Raw genomic sequence first — 10,716 nt, 5'->3', positions numbered from 1 at the left:
GCGCTTGTAATTTGACGTTACACTGTTTCTATGGTAACACAAACAGCGTTGCAGGATACTTTGATGGTATCCGGGTAGAAGACAACAGCTATTGAAAGTTTGCAACAACTATATAAGTACCAAGAGAAGAAAGAAAGAACAGCCAATCCGATTCTTCAGTATTATTTCAATATAAATATGAAACAATAGACATGCGAAAATGTTTTATGCTACTAGACAAGTTGATTGAGTGAATGAATTCTCAGACATCCCAAATTAGCTACACCAACGTTAGTGGGCTGAATAAGTAATAGTCTAGTGAACTGCCTGCTACGTCGTGTTTAGTTTGCTAAATCGGTTGTTTGAGGAGAAGTGTTCGCCCGGAATGCAGCCCAAGGAGCTGAAAGTGGTCCCACAGCAAGAGGGAGCTAGCCTGGACATCAGCCTGGCGCAAACCGAGGATGCCGTGACGCTTCAAGAGAGCACGACTGGCAAAAGGGGTAAAACTTAACATTCATCGAGCTGGATAGCGTGAAACCTTAACCTTTGTGTATGTAGTATAACGTTACCTCTCAGTGACTTTGACTGTAATATAGCTATATAAGATGAACTACACTGAATTTAGCTCGCTACATTCCCATTTCAGTTTATCTTGCTAAGATTTCAGCATGGTTGGGATATTTATGAAACATTTTTTTTGTGAGGCTTGTGAAATATATTGTCAATATTATATTGAGCATTCTTGCCCTTCTCTTAGACGAAGCCGTCTGCTCCACACACTTGGAGGCACGCGCTGCAGAAACGGCAGGCAGTGACGTAGTAACGAAAGAAGTTACAACAACAGAAGGGTCGAACAGTGACGTCAAGAGACAACAGAGGGACAAGTCTGAAAAAGACACGGGTCCAAGGTGGTTAACTACAATCCTGTTAAATTATAGCTAATTACATCATATATGACATTGATCTAATTGTGCATGGATCAAACCATCGTCTTTTGATTGTCTTAAAGAGCTATGTCTTTAATGCATGCAGAAAGCCATTGCACCACTGGGTGCAATTACAATATAAATGAGGACAAAAACATTTATAAACATGATACTGTTTTTAAAAATATGATCTATTTAAATATATTCTCCAGTACAGACTACTGGCATGTTTTCTTTGCACATGAAAAAAATACACCCTATGGGGTCAGTCAGAACTCACCGCTTGTTTTCTGAATGGTTTCCGTTTTCAGTTTTAGAATGAGTCCTGCAAAAATGTATGTTCAACTTCTCAGTTATTTTATTCTGCAAACCACATGCATGTGGTTCCAGTTTTATAATCCTGAACTGTGTTTATTTCCTTCCGCAGAATTACAAAGGAGTTCCTGAGAAATCATTGCAAGCAGAATAAACTGTATCTGACCCCTTACCTGAATGACACACTCTACCTGCACTTCAAAGGTAGGGACTCGACCTCCATTATCACAGTACAGCAGCTCAAACTGATAGGATGGCTCTTCAGGGGTGAATTTCCACCACAGAATTCATCATAGTAAAATAGCTATCAGTGAAAAACTAGCAATGGAATCAGCTGGTGAGGTGCAATGAAGTGTCTGCTTCACTGAATCATTTTGAGAAAATCTTCACTTTCTGTTTGGGGGGTGGAGGAGGGGTATAAAGGTGAGTTGCCATTTCATCAACACTTCCCCAGTGTTTTCCTGCAAGTCATCTGGTTGGAGCTGAGTATCTGTGGTTGGAGCGGAGTATCTGTGGTTGGAGCTGAGTATCTGTGGTTGGAGCTGAGTATCTGTGTTTGGAGCTGAGTATCTGTGTTTGGAGCTGAGTATCTGTGCTTGGAGCTGAGTATCTGTGGTTGGAGCTGAGTATCTGTGTTTGGAGCTGAGTATCTGTGCTTGGAGCTGAGTATCTGTGTTTGGAGCTGAGTATCTGTGCTTGGAGCTGAGTATCTGTGATTGGAGCTGAGTATCTGTGCTTGGAGCTGAGTATCTGTGATTGCCCTGCCAGGTTTCTCCACCATAGAGAACCTGGAGGAGTACTCTGGGCTGAAGTGCCTGTGGTTGGAGTGTAATGGCCTGCAGCGAATCCAGAACCTGGGGGCCCAAACGGACCTGCGCTGCCTCTATCTGCAGCAGAACCTGATCCACAGGCTGGAGAACCTGGAGCCACTGAGCAAACTGTGCACCCTCAACCTCTGCAACAACTACATCCAGGTCATCGAGAACATCTGTACGTGCATCCTACAGCCATGCTCAGAGAGGGCTCCCAGCCCTCCCTTACTGCAGTCGTCCTGCCTGAGACAGGGCTGCCGGTGCTGCTGCTGCAGATCCCGGTTTGGCACATTCTTACAGACCCAGCCTGAGATGTTCTGGATTAGAGACAAGTGATCAAAACTAAAGTTTGCTTTACATTTTAATGTGAAGCTTTAGACTGGTTAAAAATCCTCTCCATAATTCAGACTCTTAAATCATAATCTCATGAAATTGTGATGTTTTACCTTATAAGTGCTTGTTTTATTCTACAACCTTGAAAGTGATCCTGCTCTCAAGATGAAATCTTTTTAAAAAAGCCCTGAGCCCTGGCTGTGGCAGGTGGCGTCTGTCAAGTGTCTCTTTCATTTATTTGTTTATTTATTGTATTATTTTTTCCCAGCATGCCTTCCTAAGCTGAGCACTCTGCAGCTTGCTCACAATAAGCTGCAGACGGTGCAGGACGTCGCGCACCTGGCCGACTGTCCCAGCATCAGTGTGCTCGACCTGTCACACAACAAGCTCAGTGACCCAGACATCCTCACTGTCCTGGAGGTCATGCCTGATCTAGTGAGCCCCACGTTTTACTTTTTCCTTACTCCCACCCTTCCTATCTCTCTGTCTTTCTTCCATTGTCTTCCTCCCTCTCTCGTTCTCTGTGTGAACAAACATACACTCATGACATCACAGGTCAAGTGACATCACGGCCATGTCCCCCGATGATACTTTAGGTTTGAGTGGCATCCTGTCCAGGGGGACATGCCTAAATGTTTCCCCTCCCCCATGGCAAACCCACAGCAGATATCAAATTCGTATTTAAACAAGCTTTATTGGCATGACCACACAGATGTGCAGTATTGCCAAAGCAATTTTCACAAAAATATGCAAACAAAATGATAATTAACCAAAAAATATGCACAAACAGAAACACACATACAGACAATATAATATATATATAGTTATACAGTTACTGAGAGATACTTCCCTCCCATTGTCTCTCTGTCTGTGGAAGTCAGATACGTTCTGTGCTGCTAAAGGTGCAGAACGTTTTGTAATTTCTCTTCATCTTTCCATTGCATGAAATCTTTCAAAGTATTTAAAGTTTTTGTAATTGTTCACTGATGTTCTATTACAGTGTAGGAGAAAGTACATCTCTGTTTCTACCTCACCTGTCTCACACTGACCACATAGCTTTTCTTCTTTTGGTTGCCATGACTGTCTGAGTCGACCTTTTTCAGCTGCTAGGATGTGGTCACTGTAGTTGGTCAGGGTCTGTCTCTGCCCTCTATCTCTGACAGGGGTGTGTGTAACCTCTGTAATCCTCTGATTTCTGTGACTCGTTTGTGGTCGTCTCCCTCCTGACTCAGCGAGTGCTGAACCTGATGGGAAATGAGGTCATCAGGAAGATCCCCAACTACAGGAAGACTCTGATAGTGCGTCTGAAGCAGCTGACCTACCTGGACGACAGACCAGTGTTTCCCAAGGACAGGTGAGGACTCCCAGCACGGTGCCCCTTCTGCCCATTACTGTGGTCTTCCGCTTCCACACACTAGAGGGCGCTGAGGGAACGTTTAATGCAGAAAGGCAGGCACTGACCTAATTATGATAGTAATGTGTCTTTCTTTACACAGCACAATTAATGCCAAAGGTAACTCACATTGCTTAACAAAGGAGATAAATTTGTATTCATAAGACTAATAAAATGAAATAAGATAAGGTTCAAAATTCAGGAGGAGATGGTTAGTGAAAACAAAGCAGTATATAAGACAACCAGTGCATAAAAATAAAAAGTGCAGCGTAACACTCAGAGCGGTCAGGAGGGGGCAGTGCAGGGCTGAAGGTGTGCACCACAGGGCATGTGTTGGGTGTGGGGGTGTCGAGTGTGTGGGTGTGTTGGGTGTGTGTGGTGGTCGAGTGGTGCCGTTTGGCTGTTGGGCGCAGTGCGTGTGGGTGTGTTGGGTGTTTGTGGGTGTGTTGTGTGTGTGGGTGTTGAGTGGTGCCGTTTGGCTGTTGGGCGCAGTGCATGTGGGTGTGTTGAGTGTGTGTGGGTGTGTTGGGTGTGTGTGGGTGTTGAGTGATGCTGTTTGGCTGTTGGGCACAGTGCGTGTGGGTGTGTTGGGTGTTTGTGGGTGTGTTGTGTGTGTGTGGGTGTTGAGTGGTGCCGTTTGGCTGTTGGGCGCAGTGCATGTGGGTGTGTTGAGTGTGTGTGGGTGTTGAGTGATGCTGTTTGGCTGTTGGGTCGCAGGGCGTGTGCAGAGGCGTGGGCAGAGGGAGGGTTGGAGGCGGAGAGGAGAGAGAGGGAAGCGTGGGAGTCCCGGGAGAGAAAGAAGATCCAGGACAGCGTGGATGCCCTGATCGCCATCCGGGACAGAGCAAGGGAGAGACGCAGACTCAAGGAGGAGCAGGAGAGAGGTGCAGCGAACACACACACACACTCCGACTCACTCACACACTCTCACTCACACACGCGCACACACACACGAACGCACACACACACACTCCGACTCACCTACTCACACACTCTCACTCACACACGCGCACACACACACTCTCACTCACACACGCGCACATACACACTCCGACTCACTCACTCACACACACGCGCACACACACACGCGCGCACACACATGCACACACACACACTCTCACTCACACACGCGCACACATACACTCTCACTCACACACACGCGCACACACATGCGCGCACATACACACACACACGCGCGCACACATACACGCGCACACACGCACGCACACACTCACTCACACACGCGCACACATACACACGCGAGCACACACACACTCTCACTCACTCACACACGCACACATACACTCTCACTCACTCACTCACTCACACACACACATACATGCGCGCACACGCACACACACTCCTGAAACAGACACACACATACTTCCTTGCACCTTAAACAAACACACACAAACACACACTGCCCCAGTTGCATAAATATTTTCACACTGCATTCTGTGTGTACATATCATGTGACACTGCCCCCTGGTGGTGGGAGGCGTGACAGTGGTAAGTGACAGTGCTCTTTCCCACTGCACTCTGTTAGCTGGGTCTGCTGCACAGTCCTCTGTGGCAGTGGAAAGCCAGGACCCTCTCAGCGAATCCAAGGGCTCCGCCCTGCCAGAGAGGACCGAAGCCTTTGTGCAGCAGAGTCTTCAGGCCCACGAGGAGTTCCTGGAGGCGGTTGCCAGGGGGGAGCCCCCTGGCATTGTCATGGCAACAGAGGAGCCATCCCTCAGAGAGCAGGACTCCAGCACTCACTCACTTGCAGGTGAGACCATGGCTCTAAACTCACCTGTGTCTGGTCCATGGGAATGGACTGGTATTGAATGTGTCAGACTGCAAGGGCCAGCATCTCCACATTGGTCATGTTTCCACGGTAGCGTAGTATGGAGGACTGAACCATCTCCACCCACTCAAATGTGGTTTTTAATGGTTCTTGGGAAAGGTGAATCACCAGTTAAACTCTGCCGTGGAACTGAGTTTAAAAACCATCATGCTTCTCATCCCTGGCTCTAAACGACTGCCACAGTATAGGGTTGCCTGCTATCCTGAAACCAGTTCACCCTCACAGCTGGAGATGTGCTAAGGTGCCATTCAGACAAGGGCTCTGAGTCTGCGTGTGAGGCAGTGCAGTGACATCACCTCTGCTGTTCCTCTCTGTCCTCCACTCAGAGAGCCATGCTCAGCCAACAAGCGATGGGCAAGCCCAGCCAAACACAGAGACGGAAACGCAGCCGATGACCGCTGAGGGAACCCAGCCAATCACAAAGCCTGAGACACAGCCAATGTCCACAGAGGGACACCAGCCAATCACAGAGCTGCATACATGGTCAACACCCCCTCAAGGATCTCAACCAATAACAGAGCTGGAGACATGGCCCATGGCCACTCAGGGCTCCTTGGTCACAGAGCTGGAGAGCGCAGATCAGATAGAGACCATCCCCACAGACACACAATGCCGGATCCTCATCGATGTGAGTGCCCTCCCTAGCACTGCTCATTGTGACAGAGGAGAACAGCATAACCCTCAACTCTGTGTTCCCGCACAATGACCTCATTGTTACTGAAGAGCTGAACTACATTTTCTGTCTTCTACCAATGCAGTAATGCTGTACTCCCAAATCTCTATACTGTAACTACTGTACTCTCTGAATTCCAGTTTCTTCTAACATTAATGTGGTTTGGAAAGCCCTGAGAACCTGACCTTGATCCTTGAAAAACATAATAATTTAACTGAGGTGTTTTTAATCACAGGATCTTCCTGATCTGGAGGAGGTTGACACAGAGGATCTGAGCGCAACGGTGATTTCCTCACAGGTGATTTCCTCCAGCTGACAGGGACTGAAGATGAGACTTTAATGTGGGGGGCAGAGAGGGCATCCTCAGAGTAACCAAATCTGAACCCCCAGCAGTTCAGTGTCTCACAGTTTGAAAAGGCTCCTAATAAATAATTCTTCTGTAGCCATTTTGTGTATTGTTTTATTTTTACAGCATGTACAGCGACTGAAAATTGAAGTAATCGGGGGCAGCAGTGATGAGAGCGAGGCGGAGGAGACGGACGAGCCGCCAGCCGTGACATCATCAATCGAGGACGCTCCCTCTGACCCCAAACCCGCTGAGGTCCTGGAAGTGGGGTCCCCAGAGCTGTTTCTCAGGGTCACCAACAGACACCTTCTGATCAAATCAGAGCAGCCAGAGCCCACCAATTGCAGCGCAGCAGAGGAGCAGGGGGTGGCAGACGGTGCTCAGTGGAAGAGCATGGTACCAGAACCACTGAGCTGTCCGGACAAACCCAAACCAGACACAGGGCGCAGGAAACCAGAGTGTCTGATAGAAGAGCTAGATTAAAGGCGACTGAAGGTGAGGGAAGGCGACTGAAGGTGAGGGAAGCCACGCCACAATCTCACCGTACTTTAGTGTAACGTTCTGATCACAACAATTCAGCAGGAGCATGACTTCCACAGTCACCACCTGGGTGAAATCTCCCGGCATGCAATTCTGCAGAACTGGGCAGAGCACCTTGCCAGGCATGTACGTTGTTGAAATGAATGCACCTAGAGCTGTCATTTTGGGATTTTAACAGTTTTCAACATCTGGAGCCACACCTTCTCCAGAAGACTTTTACTAAACATGATTAGAACAAGCAGAGTAGTAGAAATGGTGAGTTTTAAAAGCTGCGCTCTGGATGGCCTTCCTGGACCGGTCCGTAAGGAAGAGGACACCGTGACATGTTATACTGTTTATTTTGTAGGCACGAGTTTACACAAAACTACAACTGAGCCACTTCATCATAAAAAAAGTAAATTAAAAAATCTATTCATTATTAGCCTTCATTATAAACACACAAATAAAAACATTTAACATACATACGATACAAACAAATAAAAAAGTTGGGGAGACAGTGCTGGTTTTGCTTTGTATGGACTGTACAAGTGTGAAACACACAACACACAATACAAGTACATGTATATTTAAAAAAAAAGGAATTTCTGCACTCTTACAGCTAAATGCCTTTCTGATCTAGCCATTCTGCACACAGTGTATGTCGAGGAAAATAAAGCAAAGACGACTTCGGCTCAATTTGCTCCTCTCAAATGGTCAGTTTTTGCCTCGAGAATTGGATTGGCAACTTTGTAAAGCCCCTGTATTTAGGCTGGGATTGTGGTTCCGCTCCAGAGTTGAGCAGTCTCCTGTAGAAGCTGTGAAAACCGCTGATTTTTGATTAAAGATGTTTATGAAAGATGTGTGGAATGCTGTTGTGAGCGTGGGTTATTGCTTCGCTGTGTCCTGCAGCTCACTAATGGAATAAAGGCTATTCACAGGTGAGGGTCATCTGCTGTGATGTCACAGTGAGGTCAGAGTCACGCTGATACTGTGGGCTAGTCCCTCTTTTTCAGGATATCACTCAGTTCCACATGATCAGTCAGGAAAACAAACAAGACTGAAGTGGATTTGGTCAAAACTGATGTGGACAACACATGAGGGATTATTAACGAAATCTGAGTCACCGCTGTTTTCATCATTTTTTAACAGTGCTGATTAAGTGAACATCCTGAGTAACTTCAGGGCTACTAAAATAAAGGATGTTTATTTTCAATTAGCATGAGTTCTGACATGGTTTTTGGTCGGCTAAGACGATGCTGACCGTTCATGAACAGGGTCATTCGTGACAGCGATAACCCACTGACTTAAAAAGGCAAATCTTAACAAAAAAAAAATTACAAACAATCCAACCATTTACTCTACTCCACAGGTCACTTTAAAAGTGCTAGGGTCAGAAAGATACAGGTTAAAATGCCCCCGCAGTCTTTGAGCAGAGAAAAAGCCGGGCCATGGACCAGCCCGGGATCAGAGGCGCGCTGGTACCCCCAGAGGCCGCCCCTGCCCCCCACAGCGAGACCAACTGCCGCCATCGGCCTCCTGGCCTCCTCAGCAATTCCAGTATTTCAAAAACAAAGTAATTCACATCTCGATTCAGAAGAGAACAGAAAGCAGTTTCTACAACGTCAAAAGGATTCACACACAACAAAAAAAATAAAGAAAATGACCCCTTTTTTTCAGAAATACGTATTCACTGAAAGATATGTCCAGTAGCAAAATAACCAGCATTGAGTTCCTAAGTAACGTTCTTTCTGAATGGAAAAAACGGGTAGATACAGAAACAATCAATTTTCCAAAAAAAAGTATTTATCTCAACATGAAACCAACAACGGATGCCAGCAAACGCATTAGGCCGGAGGACTGTAATCTAACCAGAATCTGCTTTTTCACCTGCAGTTTCACAACAGACACATTTCCCATCATGCACTAGCTTGTCAGTGTACTGCGCGGAGCCCAGGCCTGGCTGTGCCCTCGCCTGCAGCACAGTTCCGTCACCGTAGTGCCTTTATTTAGGATGCACCTGCTTGCATGTCTGTCGTAATGCATTCTTCTTAAAATCAATGCAGGTCAACATTTCAGACACGTTTAAGTGAAAACTAGTGCATTTAAAAACAAACGGGTTTCAACTTACTAGCTGCACTGAAATGGGGAAAAAAAAACTTAAGTTCAGGAGCATAAAACAGAATACTTCATTCAAAGGCTATAAGGTGACCATCATTACAAATATAATACTGGTGAGTACAAATTAAAATGACAACAAATTTTTTTTTTTTTTTTTTTTTTTGCTTTTTCTTGGGGTAAGAGGGAGAGAAACTTCACAGCAGTAGACTAGGTAAGAGTTCCCAACAAACCCAGGGTTCCTTCCTCTTCCAGCTTCGCCTGGTGTCAGCCAGAGCTAAATAAACCTAAACTTGACACTGTCCTTCATTTGCTGCTTCTGTTGGAGACCCACCATGTGAACCTGACAGGCCGGGAGCAGCCATTTTCCTCCCCAATAATTCGGCGTCTGTGCCCTGCGCCCCCACATGATGTTCACTACTCTGTTGCAGGGGCCCAAACTGCGAGTCGTCACTGCAGCGGGAAAGCGCCCCACCAAGGCTCAGTCTGCAGACAGCCAATCGGATTCTGTCGTTTCAGTGTTGACCAAAGCCCACTGGTGCAACACAGAGAGACTGAGCAGAGACCTGCAGCTCGATTCTGAGTTACTGTCCACCCTCTGCTCAGCAAGGCTGGGTAGGATCAGGGAGGGGGAAGCTGTTCCAGGCTTCGTGTATGGGGACAGAGGTCCTCCACTGACTGTGACATCATCAGCCTGTGCCTCCCTGCTCAAAAGTCAGGGCTGATGAGCTGTACAATGCATGCTTGCGTATTACCCAGAATTCACAAGAGCACAGACATTCTGGGCCATCATATTGAACACTGTTCTAAAGTAAGGGTAAGCCACATCAGGTTAGAACAAGGCTGGCATGAGTTACAGCCAAAGCGGGCCGGCCTGGTACAGCACAGCTGCTTATCCACCGCAGCACCCAGAACCAGAGCTGTCCTGCGTGACGCTCAGTCTGAAAGCTGGTGGAACTGCCCCTTCCCCGCAGAGCTGCTCTCCTCGTTGCTGCTGCTCCTGGCTGCTCGCTGTGGTCAGCGATGGCAGCCCGTTCCTTTCTCTGCTCCATCTTTATCTGCCGCTCTGCAGACGCTCACTGGCCTCGGGCCGCTCTGAGGACTCTCACTGGCCTCGGGCCGCTCTGAGGACTCTCACTGGCCTCGGGCCGCTCTGAGGACTCTCACTGGCCTCGGGCCGCTCTGAGGACTCTCACTGGCCTCGGGCCGCTCTGAGGACTCTCACTGGCCTCGGGCCGACACAGGCTGTATGAGCCGACAGCACTCTCACCGTGAGGTCATCAGCGCTACGAAGCGGAAGGGCATCGGATGTCAGTGCGCCTGGGAAGCAGGGGTGGGGTCAGAGGTCACTGCAGACAGGCAAACGCCTGCAGTGCATCAGCTAGCATAGATGATGTCACTGGCTGTCACCATGGAGAACACGTGAGCCAAGTGAACAGCGGATTTTATGGGAAAA

At 47.6% G+C, this 10,716-nt stretch overlaps 1 protein-coding gene across 1 annotated transcript; it reads left to right on the top strand.

Annotated features, from left to right (window-relative positions):
- The first annotated feature begins 1,164 nt into the window (after positions 1-1,164).
- On the top strand, positions 1,165-6,002 carry dnaaf1 (dynein axonemal assembly factor 1). Its single transcript, XM_036544186.1, has 8 exons — positions 1,165-1,169; positions 1,333-1,424; positions 1,989-2,210; positions 2,634-2,800; positions 3,598-3,719; positions 4,476-4,642; positions 5,305-5,474; positions 5,934-6,002. The coding sequence occupies exons 1-8, from the start codon at positions 1,165-1,167 to the stop codon at positions 6,000-6,002; spliced, it is 1,014 nt and encodes a 337-aa protein (XP_036400079.1).
- Positions 6,003-10,716: the final 4,714 nt, after the last annotated feature.

Source organism: Megalops cyprinoides, chromosome 13 (genome assembly GCF_013368585.1).
Source record: "Megalops cyprinoides isolate fMegCyp1 chromosome 13, fMegCyp1.pri, whole genome shotgun sequence".
NCBI classification, from domain to species: domain Eukaryota; kingdom Metazoa; phylum Chordata; class Actinopteri; order Elopiformes; family Megalopidae; genus Megalops; species Megalops cyprinoides.
This window is presented reverse-complemented; position numbering and strand designations above follow the sequence as displayed.